Source organism: Rhagoletis pomonella, unplaced genomic scaffold (assembly GCF_013731165.1).
Source record: "Rhagoletis pomonella isolate Grant_MI unplaced genomic scaffold, Rhpom_1.0 Rhpom_scaffold_01070, whole genome shotgun sequence".
In the NCBI taxonomy this organism is placed as follows: Eukaryota; Metazoa; Arthropoda; class Insecta; order Diptera; family Tephritidae; genus Rhagoletis; species Rhagoletis pomonella.
Genome location: NW_023459624.1, coordinates 40,462 through 52,322, shown reverse-complemented (window position 1 = coordinate 52,322; position 11,861 = coordinate 40,462). Strand labels below are relative to the sequence as shown.

Sequence of the window (11,861 nt, the reverse complement as noted above, 5' to 3'; positions counted from 1 at the left end):
TTGAAAGAGGTAATGCGCTTTTCAATATCATTATAGGTAAAATATGTAAATTTTAATTTCGTTTTTAGTTTAAATTTGCTTTCCATTTTTCACATATGCTTTGTACTATACATATGTATAGTATTTGCACTACAATTTTTTAGTTAGTTAAAAATTCAGAATTTCTCAATGTGTGTAAAAGCGAAGATATGTATATAGATATAGATATTTATTATTATTTTCATATTGGGTTTCATCATTCAAATTAATTCATTTAATAATTATGTGTTAACGAAGTTCTGCTAAAGGAAAAAAATTAACAAAAAAACTAAAGTTAATTTCACAATTTCCCAGATCTTACACATTATTTTTTGAATATCTCACAAACTATCAAAGCTACAAAACTCCAAAACTCCAAAAATAAAAAAAAATGTAAAAAAAACTATTGCAAGATTTAAAATAAAAAAATATTAATTTTATTAAATAAAAGTTGTTTAACATAACTTTATTTTTTTGTAAATTTTTATTGTGGCGTGTTAATTAATATTTATTTCAATAGTCTTATTGAGCTTTGTACCACGATTTGTTTGTTACGAAAAATGGAAAAAAAAAACAATAAAACTTAAGCTGAGCGGTCGATCCCTGCTGAAGTCTAGAAAAAAGAAGTCTGATGTAACACATAAAAAACACACAAAATATGGTAACTTTATTTAGTTTGCAAAAAAAATATTGCGAAATCTAAATAAAAAAAAATATTTAAATATCATTTCATTTTATTAAATAGAAAATGTTTAACATAACTTTATTTAGTTGGCAAAAAGAAATTTAAGTTCCAACAAAAAAAGGTTTTTTTTTACCGTTTCTTTATTCGAAATTCTTTTTTTTTACTTTTCCATTTTTTTGTATATATATTTCTTTATAGCCCTAAATAACACCTTTAAAACGAAACTAGAACCATTTTTTTGTTTGAGGTTTCGAGATAGTCAAAAAAAATTTGCGAAATCCCGGAAGTTATGATATGTATCTAGAATTTTGCATAACTTTGGAAAACAACTATTTTTTTTTTTTAAACTTTGGCAGAACTTTGTTATATGATAAAGGAATTGCTTTGATCAGAATTCATCCACATCAAAAATGTTCGGTTGAACATTGGTCGATTTCACATGGATTAACCGAATATTTTGTGTATCATTCAACTGCATACAATTTTTGAGTTGCCGCAATCTAAAGGCTCAAGGACTTCGTATTATTTTAATCGAATAGAAATTCGCCGAGAATAGCTCAAATATTTTCAGTTCACCATCACAACGCGGTAACTAACTACAAACATTGTCATTTTAATCCACATAATATTAAGGTTAGTTTTCATTGGCTGCGTTTCTTTATACATTCCGGATAATCCCATTTCACAGCCGGAATAAACAGAATGCCTTTGAAATATACGTTAACATATCATCAGGAACGTTCTAAAGAATAAGTAAACAAAAAAGTTTATTCCAAACGTTCAGAATGAATAAAGAAATGCAGCCATTATGTCAATTTCAATGGCATTTGTCGCCAAAACAGTAAGTGAAAACAATTATCAAATGGGACTAAAAAACGGTCTATCGATTGATTTATCATTGGTAAATGTATGGATAGAGGAGAAAATTTTGTCAAAATATGACGACACATTATTCGGTAAAATATGACATAACCCGTCATCGATTCGCCACTTCTCTGCTCGCAATTTTAAAACCAGCCTTTACATATCCGTTACGAAAAAAATCAATTTCCATTAGTAAAAGAACCGAATAGGGCATATTTTGTAGAAATTTAACGTACTAGTAAATATTTCGCGAGTGGGCTGGCTGAAAAAATCTTGGCAAGGATACTTTTTTTTCATTTTGCACTCATTTGTTCAATGAACAAATTACATATCGTCGCTACCATGATAAAAACATTACAAGGTAAATTCATTCTCTCATTTCGTCGGCCATAATTTTTTTTCTGACGTTTGCCAACATTTTAAAATCATATAAAATTGAAAATAAAAAAATTAAATTGTTCACAATTGTTGTTGTTTGAGATTGAAAATGAGAATGTGTGTGTGAGTTTGAGTTTTGATCATGATTCAATAATGAAAGGTTTTGTAAGAAAAACTTTCTCTCGCTCTAATTTTATCAATGACACTCCCACCCTACTCCTAAAAACAAAAACAGTGATATTTCTTTTCCAAATTTCTTTGCAAGTTTTAAGAACATTTTTAAATTGTTAGTAGTGAAATTTTTACTTTTTAAATTTGAAGAAATGTTTGTTCTGCATTCGCTGGCGCCAACAAGACAAAATGGGTGAGAATCGTTGGACTACAGAAATTCAATGTTAAGAGACGAAATTCCCTTAAATGCCGAAATGTATTTGTCGATATTCGTGGAGACCTCTTGATTCTGCCAAGTCGCTGTAAAGTAAAGCGTTCAATGAGCCAACGAAGGTATTTAGGTATTGTACTCCACGACACAGTCCTGGTGTCTCCGAATGAGATTTTGACGCAATATAACATTGCCAAACCGCATCCATAGGCCCAATCGTCACACGACAGCTCGGTTTAGTCAATGGCGCGATGTAATTGCACACTTAAAAGGTGTACGCACGAGGCGAATGTTGGCTGGCGACCAACTTTATTGCAAGCGATTAGCTGAAAGTAGAATGCAAAGTTGAACAATACAAACGCCTTTTTATGGCGAATATTTTAATATTTTTTTATATTTTGATATTTTTAGTCATTCAAATTTTTTTTCGTGCAACCCGGCGGGAGTTGAACGCAAAAGTTGCCTGAAAAATCGCCTCGTGCGAAAGCCCCATTACGCCACTTCTCATTTGACGATGTAGATCACGTTCCCTATCTCAGTCGTTCAGTAGCTGCGTGCTCTGAGTTCGTCCGGCACCAATCGCCAACTGCGGCTGTGCAAGCCAGTGTTGAATATTTTCCCCAGAACATAAAAAGTGCGACATCAAAGAATTCGAAACAATCGAGCCATAACCGCGAAAGAAACGTAAGCTCCAAATTTTTTTATTTGCCGTTTTTTTGTTTAATAAATATTGCATATTTTCCGCAAACAAATAGCTTCTTCATGTCCATCAACTGGCAAACAAATACAACAAAAAAAAAAGCTGAAAGTGGACCATCCATTCTCGAGTTATGCGCCATCTGACGTACGCAAGTTTGGTATAAACATAGAAATATTTATTTTTAATAACAATAGGGGGTTATATTCGATGTAAATAAGCTTGTTTAAATTAAATAATTAAATCAAATTCGTTTTTGTTTTAAAATACCACCATTCACTATTATCCCCACGTTTTTATAGAATTTAGCTCCCATTTTAGGAAGTGTGATTGAATTCTTCCCCTTTTTCTTCTGCTTCTAAAAACCATCCCTGTGGGTGGGAGTGCCAAATTTTAGAAAAAAGCTACTTACAAAACCTTTAATAATTGAATCATGGTTTTGATTTTAAAATTATATTGTTGGCAAACGTCAGACTGCCTCTCAATGGTTTTACCTTGTTATGTTTTTATCATGGTAGCGACCATGATAAAAACATAGCAAGGTATAACCGTTCTCTCAATTTGTCGGCCATGATTTTTTTTTTTAAAGTTTGCCAACATTTTAAAATCATATAAAAGTGAAAACAAAAAATTTAAATTGTTCGAAATTGTTGTTGCTTGAGATTGAAAATGAAAATGTGTGTGTTAGTTTGTGAGTAACCCAGTGGGAATTAGGAGCACGTAATAATACCTTATTAGCAACTTACTCTTCACCTGGCAGTCATTACCATTTCCCTGCCGAACGTCCCTTACTTTTACAAAGGCATGACCGCCTTATGTAAGTAGGAATTTAGAATGTACATTTGGTATCAGACATACTTCTGAGCCGCTTTACAAAGTAAGTTACGTGTAATGCAGAGCAGTCGCTCGGAGTAGTTCGGTGCTTGAAAATAACTTCGGCTGCACGTTATTTTGCAACTGACAACGTAATGTGTCTTCGGAGGTGTTCATTTTGCCCTTTACTAGTAGATGACATTGGCCATGATGACAATTTTGGTACTAAAAACTGAAAGAAAACATGGCTTACCTCGCAAGGTGCTTACCTATTTTCCCAGTGGGAAATTTAAAAATTAAATTGTTTGGAAACGTCAAAAATTTTAAAAGTGACTCTCAGCGGTTCTACCTTACTATATTTTTATCATGGTCGCTACCATGTCAAACTATCGAATGTGCAAAATTGCTTTTTCATTTACGATCACTTGCGCATGCGTTTAGAATGATGAATGAAAAGCAGAGGTTACTGGTTTAGCAACGTGTCGAATCCCACACTTTTTCCTAGTGACAACAACATTTTTTACAACAGTTTCTGTGCTCTCCTGAAAAGTACCGATTTTTTACATTCGATAGTTTGACATGGTAGCGACGATATATACCAATCGAAAGCATAAAGCCTATAGAATGCGTTAAGGGCGCGGGACAAACATTTCAATCCCGATCCCGCCATTCCCGAAACGAAATTTTTAAGTTCCGAACACGCCCATCCCGACATTTTTCAGAATTGTACCGCGGGTCCCGTGGGGCCCGAAATCTATCACTAGGATTAATTCACATGTATGTATTTCAAATTAGTTTTAAATAATAAAAAAATCTGGTATTTTCCGGTTATTTTATTTTTTGCCTTGCTTCTCGTTTTCGTGTAAATAAAAAATAAAAAAGTTATTTCATAAAAGTGATTTTTCTTGCGGGTTTTATCGGGGGTGTCGGGAAAAGATTTTAATCGCGGCCCGCCCGCTAAATTTTTTAAAGACCTTCCCGATACCGGCCATTTTGAAATCACTACCGCGAGTCCCACGGGGCCCGATATCCCGCACCCATCATAGTTCGTACTTGCCAACCCGATATATAGGCCAGGAAAAAAAGAAAACCGAACGTTTTCACATGCTATAGGCTTAATACTTTCGATTGGTATGTAATTTGTTATTTTAAACTAATGAGTGCAAAATAAAAAAAATTTATAATTGAGGAGGATTTCTTCAGCTAGCCCACTCGCGAAATAATACGTTAAATTTCATACAAAAAAGATTTCATCCATTAAACAGATGGGTGAAGGTCGCGCCCTATTCGGATCTTAGACTATATATCTCTGAGTTCTGTTAAAACTACTTTATTGAAGACTATCTAAATTTAAACAGTAGCAGCCTTTTTTTTTGTTCTAAAAGGATTTTGAAAATAAGGCATTTCTATATTATATGAATTTATGTATGTACGTGAATTTTTGAAGGAGAGGAAGATTTAATTAATTCATATTATGTATATGTATTACCTTTCACCTTCAAACTAAAATTCCATTTAGAATCTTTATAACTTCCTTAATGAATTAATGACTAGCTCATACATTTCTATGTATGTATGTATGTACATTAGACTGCATCACAAAAAAGTTGCGGTTTCGGACAAATATTAAGATTTACGTGAGCTGGACTGATTTGAAAATACCTCCAAAAATGGAGTTTTTATGAATAAAAATATTTTCTTAAAAAACTTTTTTAAAAAGCCCCTCACAAAAATTTTTTAAGCTTAAACCGTTTTGTCATTTGAAGGGATTTTTCTCAAAAAATATCTTTAAGAAACTATTTTTATTAATAAAAAACTCCATTTTTCAAATCGGTCCAGCTCACGTAAATCTTAATATTTTTCCGAAATATTTTGGTGGACTTCTTAAAATATAGATTTTATAATTCCACTCAAAACACAGTACGGATTTTTTTTTTGTATGGAGAGTGATGCAGTCTAATGTATATGTATACAAATTTATACCTAATAAATTATCAGCTCATTAAACCTTTATTACTGCACTCTGTGCACATTTAAGTTGGCACAAACTAAGTACATGTTAACAGCTTTTTTTACGCGAACGTCTTTTAAATGTAACTAACTACTGTGATATATTTTTACGCTGCTTATCGAAATTACCTACTTTTATAAAACAATATCATTTGTGTATGCCCATAGGCCAACCAATCATTGTTTTCCGACCCGATGTTGCATTGTCACATGAAAACGATGAAACTTACAAGGGTAGTTTGCAGAACTTTGATGAACTGAAAATTTGGGTGCAAGAAAAAATGTGTACCCTTAGTGCGTGAGATTACATTTGAAAACGCCGAGGAATTGACGGAAGAAGGTTTACCATTTTTGATACTTTTCCACAAACCAGACGATACCGATGCGATCAAGGACTTTAAGGCTATCATTGAAACTCAGTTGTTGGATGAGAAACGTATGAAAGAGAGAAACAAAAGCAATGAAATATTCAAATTTACCAATTCATTTTGCAGAGAATATCAACTTCCTAACTGCGGACGGTCAACGCTTTGCACATCCGTTACATCATTTGGGTAAATCAGACGACGACTTGCCATTGATTGCTATCGATTCATTCCGTCACATGTATTTGTTCCCCAAATTCGAAGATATGTATCAGCCTGGCAAGCTGAAACAATTTTTACAAGATTTGTACAGTGGAAAATTGCACAGGTTTGTTGCAAAAAGTCTAGCAATATGAATTCTTATTTCAAAATATTATATCTCTTGGACGTTTTTTCTAAAATTATTTTTCTTTACCTTTTCTTCACATGGCTAAACAGAGAGTTCCACTATGGTCCCGATACATCCGGTAATGAGGTGCAAACCGAATTAGTATCAGGCAAAGGCACATCACCGCCGGAATCGAGCTTTAAGAAATTAGGACCTTCGAAGAATCGTTACACGCTACTGCATAAGGATGAGCTGTAAGGTCGATTATTAGGCTTTAGGTTAAATACATACACAAGTATACACCCAGATACATCTACACATAAATATGTGCTGGTTGCACTTAAACTTGCACAGACAGACACCTGCTAAATAACACCAATCAAAACAAACAATCAATCAATCTCATATGCTAAAATACAACAAAATTTAGAAATATGCAAGTTTTTTAATACATACATAGTTATGCTGCGTTTTTTTTTTGCTTTATACGTGCATATGTTTGTCTGTACACTCGTCGATTGTCCAGAATATTGTTTTTCTTTTCTTTTCAAAATGGGTGCATATTTTGTTTATTCTTTTTATTCTTTGCTAAAAACTACACGAAATGTTATTGTGATTATAGGTTTTTTTTTGTTTTACGATATAAAGAAAGTTTATTTAAACTATTGAAAAAATAGCACATAATATTTTTTGATGTATGTATGATTTGCTAAATACAGTAATAATTTTCCTTATAGTATGTACATATATGGTAGCGTTAAGCTGGCTTTCAGTTGTACATTTTTCATTAAAATCCCTTTCAGTGTAAATCACACAGTTGTAAAAATAACTATATTTACTTTGGATAAGTTTTTTTAAAGTTAGAAAATGGAATGTATTTTTATTTAATTAATTGCGCCGAGCACTATGTTCCACATAAAGTAGAGTGCGCTGATTTTTTTCCTAATATTACTGATGAAATAAAAATATACTAAGGTAATTGAAAATGAAATTTTCTTGCAAAGACTGTAGAGCAAGTCAACAAAAAATCCATCGTGTACTTCCGACGAAATTTACAACTTGGAAGCCTTAAGGATATTCAAAGAAAAGGATTTGTGAAGCAGAATATTTTTGCATCGGTTAAATGTCGGGAGTATATACTTTATGCAGTGCCTTTGGGACATCGTAGAATCTTTAGTTTTGAAAAATATTTCCAACTTATTTTTCCATACATTTTCGTTTTCCTTACTATGCAATATATACCACACTTATTACTTCTCGATAAAGACATACAAAGATGGAGCAAAACTTTGTCAATTTAAAATGCGTGCTACAAAAAAAAAAACTAGTATATCCAATTTAGACCAATAATAAATACTTAAAGCAACCAGCTATAGAAGACACATATATCTTAAATACATAAAAACTTATTTGAAACGCTTACGAGACTTATTAAAACGCCATTAATATAAGTATAAATCAAATTTTTCGTAAAAGTTACATTTTTGTATAATTTTAGTTGCAATTTTTTGAAAACGTTTCTGCTCTGTAAATTTATTTTAGCAGTTAAAAAATAAAGTATTAATAAAACAACATATCTAACATATTTGTTCAAATATAGGCCAACAGAATAATAAAACCTGTCCTTAAAGTTGACATTTTTTCCGAAATTGAATATGTTACTTGTGAATCCAACTCTAAAAGGACTTAAAACTTATGAGCTATTTAAAAACGGCATCGTTGTTGCTGCAGTCATCGAAAATTCTAATTCGGCCTAAGCTGAAAATTGTAATCGTCGGTAAAAGTATCTGGCCAGATCTGTACCTGGCCAAGGGCTGTGACTCCAGCTGGCTTTCCCTTTGAGGAATTTGTATGCCCCTGGAACAACCTTCGTACTAGTTCTGAAAATGGGAGTCGAATAATTTGCGGGTTTTTCCTATAATGTTGTTGGAAGTCTGTCCCTGATGTATCGAGATGAAAAGCAATTACTACATACATACAAACATACATATACATATATATACCAACTACTTTTAGAGCAAAACCTTTTTCCTTTATGGAGGAGTTCATCCTTCACGATGACTCTGGACTATGCGCATGAGCCAAATCGGTAAGTATTTTTTTGCAATTACTTACATGGCCTAATTGTAAATTGCATTATAGGAAATCTCTGGTTAATTCGCTATTTAATTCTTTGGGTAAAAATATATTTGAAAGAATTGGCTATTTTATCATTGGACACAGTACTGATCTGAGGCCAATAAAGAAACTCTGTCACCAGGGACTTTCTCAGAGCTTGAACAAATAACTGAATACACTTGCTATAACAACACTTATTTGAGATTTTTTTATAGGAGCATATTTAACGGTAAACTAAAAATTTCACATAATTTCGGCTTCTAATTAAAGACGTAAAATATACATAGTCGCCACTGGAACATGTATATTTTTATCTTGATCACAATTGAATGAAATAAGTAGTTTATTAGAAATTTTTATTTATTTTATTTATATATTAACAGCTGTAACTTATAATTAAAATTAGAAATTTTATTATATTTAACTTACTTAAAACAAACAAAAGAAAACACTAAATAAACAAGAGTTACTAGAGTATGCATATATTTTACATGAGGAGTCGTGAATTTAGAAACCCATAAACGATGTTTACATATCCATTCGCCACAGCGCGTACACATCTCACCGTTATGGGTTTGCGGCGCTCTTTGCCCGCGCTACACGTTGTTTTCATGCCTACAAGAACATACGCTAATCCTTGCATTAGTACTATGCATAAATATGTATATAGCGTATAAAAATGTAAATTATTCCTTACCGTCTGTAGTCTACCTGCATATCGACGACTGCCTGTTGACGGCTGCTTGATGCCTGCGCCTCTAGTTTGTCCATGCACATGACCGTCTGTCGTGCACCACACCAACGAACTACGTACGAGTCTTTACATACATACATACATATATATACTATGTATGTAAGTGATATACAGTAGAGGTGATGTTTTTCTTTCTTTTTTTCGTAGTAGACAATTTGACGGTCTTTTTAATTATCGCGTTCGACACATCAATTTTTTATTACTGTGATTCAAGTCTACGCGTTCTTAAAAGTATGTTAGTTAACTTAACGTTTTTTCACGAACACTCGCCAATTGTCGTCGAAAGCCTCTAACTGCTACTATGAACTTAAGCTTAGAAATTCTCTGGCCACAGCTATCCTATTCGCATAAACAAAACATGTAGGTAATAAACTGAGGTAGGCGAAATTTTAAACTATGATAAACACATTTCTGCACGTACATATGTACATAGGTATGTATGAACCTAACAACTCCAGTAACCGCAGTATTGGCTATCAACACATCTAATTGCGTGTGAGTAATAAACATAAAAATTCCGACTAGGGCACTGTTTGGTAAAACGTTGAGTGCATGCAAGCTTATGGGAATCCCATTTTTAACGACGTTATCTTTCATTTCTTGCTAACAATGTGATTTGCTGTTGTGCTAGTTTTAAGGAAACAAACAAGTAGAAGCATCCATGAACGTGAAATCAAAATGATAGAGAAAGCATCTTCGACCACCAAGTAAGAGTACAGTGAGTAAGCTCAACGAAGCCACAAACTTCATACATATGTATGTACATGGTTAGGAATATCCGCTTAAGCATACCGATGTAGTTAAATAATGAAAAAATATAGTATTGATTATGTTGTTGTAACAGCGTGGGAACAATTATTTTAGTTACCAATTCATTTAGTAATAATTAAAGCAAGTTATTATAAATACAAATTCAATTTTATTGTTCTGTTTAAATGTGCTCGGATTTTAAGTCGGAAAACACTTTCGGAATGTACTTATGTTTTTATATACTTAAGTAAACAAACTTTGTACCATATTAAAATTGTGCTACCGATGAAAAAAATATGATATGTACATATATCAACCATATTTCAGTTTGTAAATGCATTCAATAAAGGTATGCATTTCAACTTCCCCATTTTTTTATGAATTTTCGTACACGCTGTTTTTATCATGATACATCTTATTAATAAGAGAACAGAATCCACGGTATTATTGGTAAATTAAATTTTCAATAAAAGCTAGTGCTTTTTTAAAGCAATAATAATAAACCGCTTCATTATACTAAGGTATCTATGTATATTAATTGGACGGTTAATATTCGAACACAATAATGCTGAAATATATTGTATAAACTATCTAACGATTTTTGTGCTTAATTATTCGAGTTTCATGTTACGATTATTAGCTTTAATAACGTGAAGGCTCCGAGAGGTGAGCTTTATATTAATCTTTACCAAGTTTTAATAGAGGCATGAAAGCATGCCCAATACCGATAACACAATCAAACCTCCAATTATTGTGCGGCTTGCCATTTGGGGCTGCGTTGACCCACTCTGCAAGAGATGAAAATTACAGATATTTTAATCCGTGTTTTTATTTGATATTAATTTAATTTAATCAACTTACAATCACAAAATAATTACAGCGATCGCCGACGCAGCATTCATAACACCACCAATCCTCGTACCAAATATGTGTGCAATACTGCATGTAGCGTTTACGACGCTGCTGGCACTGTTGCTTCGTCAAACACCGCTTGGAAACATAGTATTGCTTCAGCGCACCTTGAGAGAAATACGGCTGACTGCCCCAACGTATCTCCGTACCGCAAGCATCCTCACCTGGTTCACATGTTTTTATTGTATTCAGGCATTTCTCAGTATTACCAGTTTGGTTGGAACACACATAGCACTCCAATCCGTGTACGAAGTGTACTGAAATTAGGGCGTTAGCATAGAAAACAGTTTAGCATTTCAGCAACCGGTGGTGACCACATTTACCTTGTCCTATGTAATATATGGCTATTACTGTGAGAATCAGAAGCTTCCATGTTTCCATTACTACACTAAGGATAATAGATAATACCACCAGTTGCAGGATTAAAAATGAAGAAAACACAACCAACGCCTTTTCAGAACGAATGTCAGAACAGGGATAGATCACAACACTTCCACTGGAATTCACTACCGGACGTCACTGGAATGCACTACCGGAAGTATAGGGTGATAAACACTGGTTTCACCCTGTTGCATTTGGTCCCAACCGATATTTGGTCCGGTCCCATATAATAGTTGCGTTTTTTTTTACTAATTTCCAGTAAAATCCAGTAAAAGTTTTTACTTAATTTTCATGTTTTGGCGTTTTCGTTCGTACGCAAAAACTTGCAAAGTAGGGGAAATTGAGAGAGCGAAAGTTTTAAGTTTTTACTGGATTTTACTGGATAAATTTTTACTTGTAAGAATTT

At 33.1% G+C, this 11,861-nt stretch overlaps 2 protein-coding genes across 2 annotated transcripts; one reads left to right on the top strand and one right to left on the bottom strand.

Moving 5' to 3' along the window:
* Positions 1–5: 5 nt before the first annotated feature.
* Positions 6–7,519, top strand: LOC118751904 (endoplasmic reticulum resident protein 44-like; the record flags this gene model as incomplete). Its single annotated transcript, XM_036486729.1, is given in 5 exon segments — positions 6–36; positions 6,016–6,125; positions 6,127–6,283; positions 6,342–6,540; positions 6,651–7,519. Coding segments are annotated over 5 exon segments (645 nt in total), but the record flags the coding sequence as incomplete, so codon positions are not given.
* A 2,792-nt stretch (positions 7,520–10,311) lies between these two features.
* On the bottom strand, positions 10,312–11,529 carry LOC118751906. The gene is made up of 3 exons (XM_036486731.1): positions 11,398–11,529; positions 11,024–11,331; positions 10,312–10,950 (listed from the first exon to the last, which is right to left on the bottom strand). The coding sequence occupies exons 1-3, from the start codon at positions 11,453–11,455 to the stop codon at positions 10,858–10,860; spliced, it is 459 nt and encodes a 152-aa protein (XP_036342624.1). The 5' UTR covers positions 11,456–11,529; the 3' UTR covers positions 10,312–10,857.
* Positions 11,530–11,861: the final 332 nt, after the last annotated feature.

What these genes read in the sequence shown, in the direction of transcription:
- LOC118751906 (XM_036486731.1), bottom strand. Translation starts at nt 11,455, where the DNA reads ATGGAAACATGGAAGCTTCTGATTCTCACAGTAATAGCCATATATTAC. An exon ending in CATATATTACATAGGACAAG is followed by an intron (nt 11,332 to 11,397) that starts GTAAATGTGGTC and finishes CCCTAATTTCAG; the next exon opens with TACACTTCGTACACGGATTG. An exon ending in GCTGTAATTATTTTGTGATT is followed by an intron (nt 10,951 to 11,023) that starts GTAAGTTGATTA and finishes CATCTCTTGCAG; the next exon opens with AGTGGGTCAACGCAGCCCCA.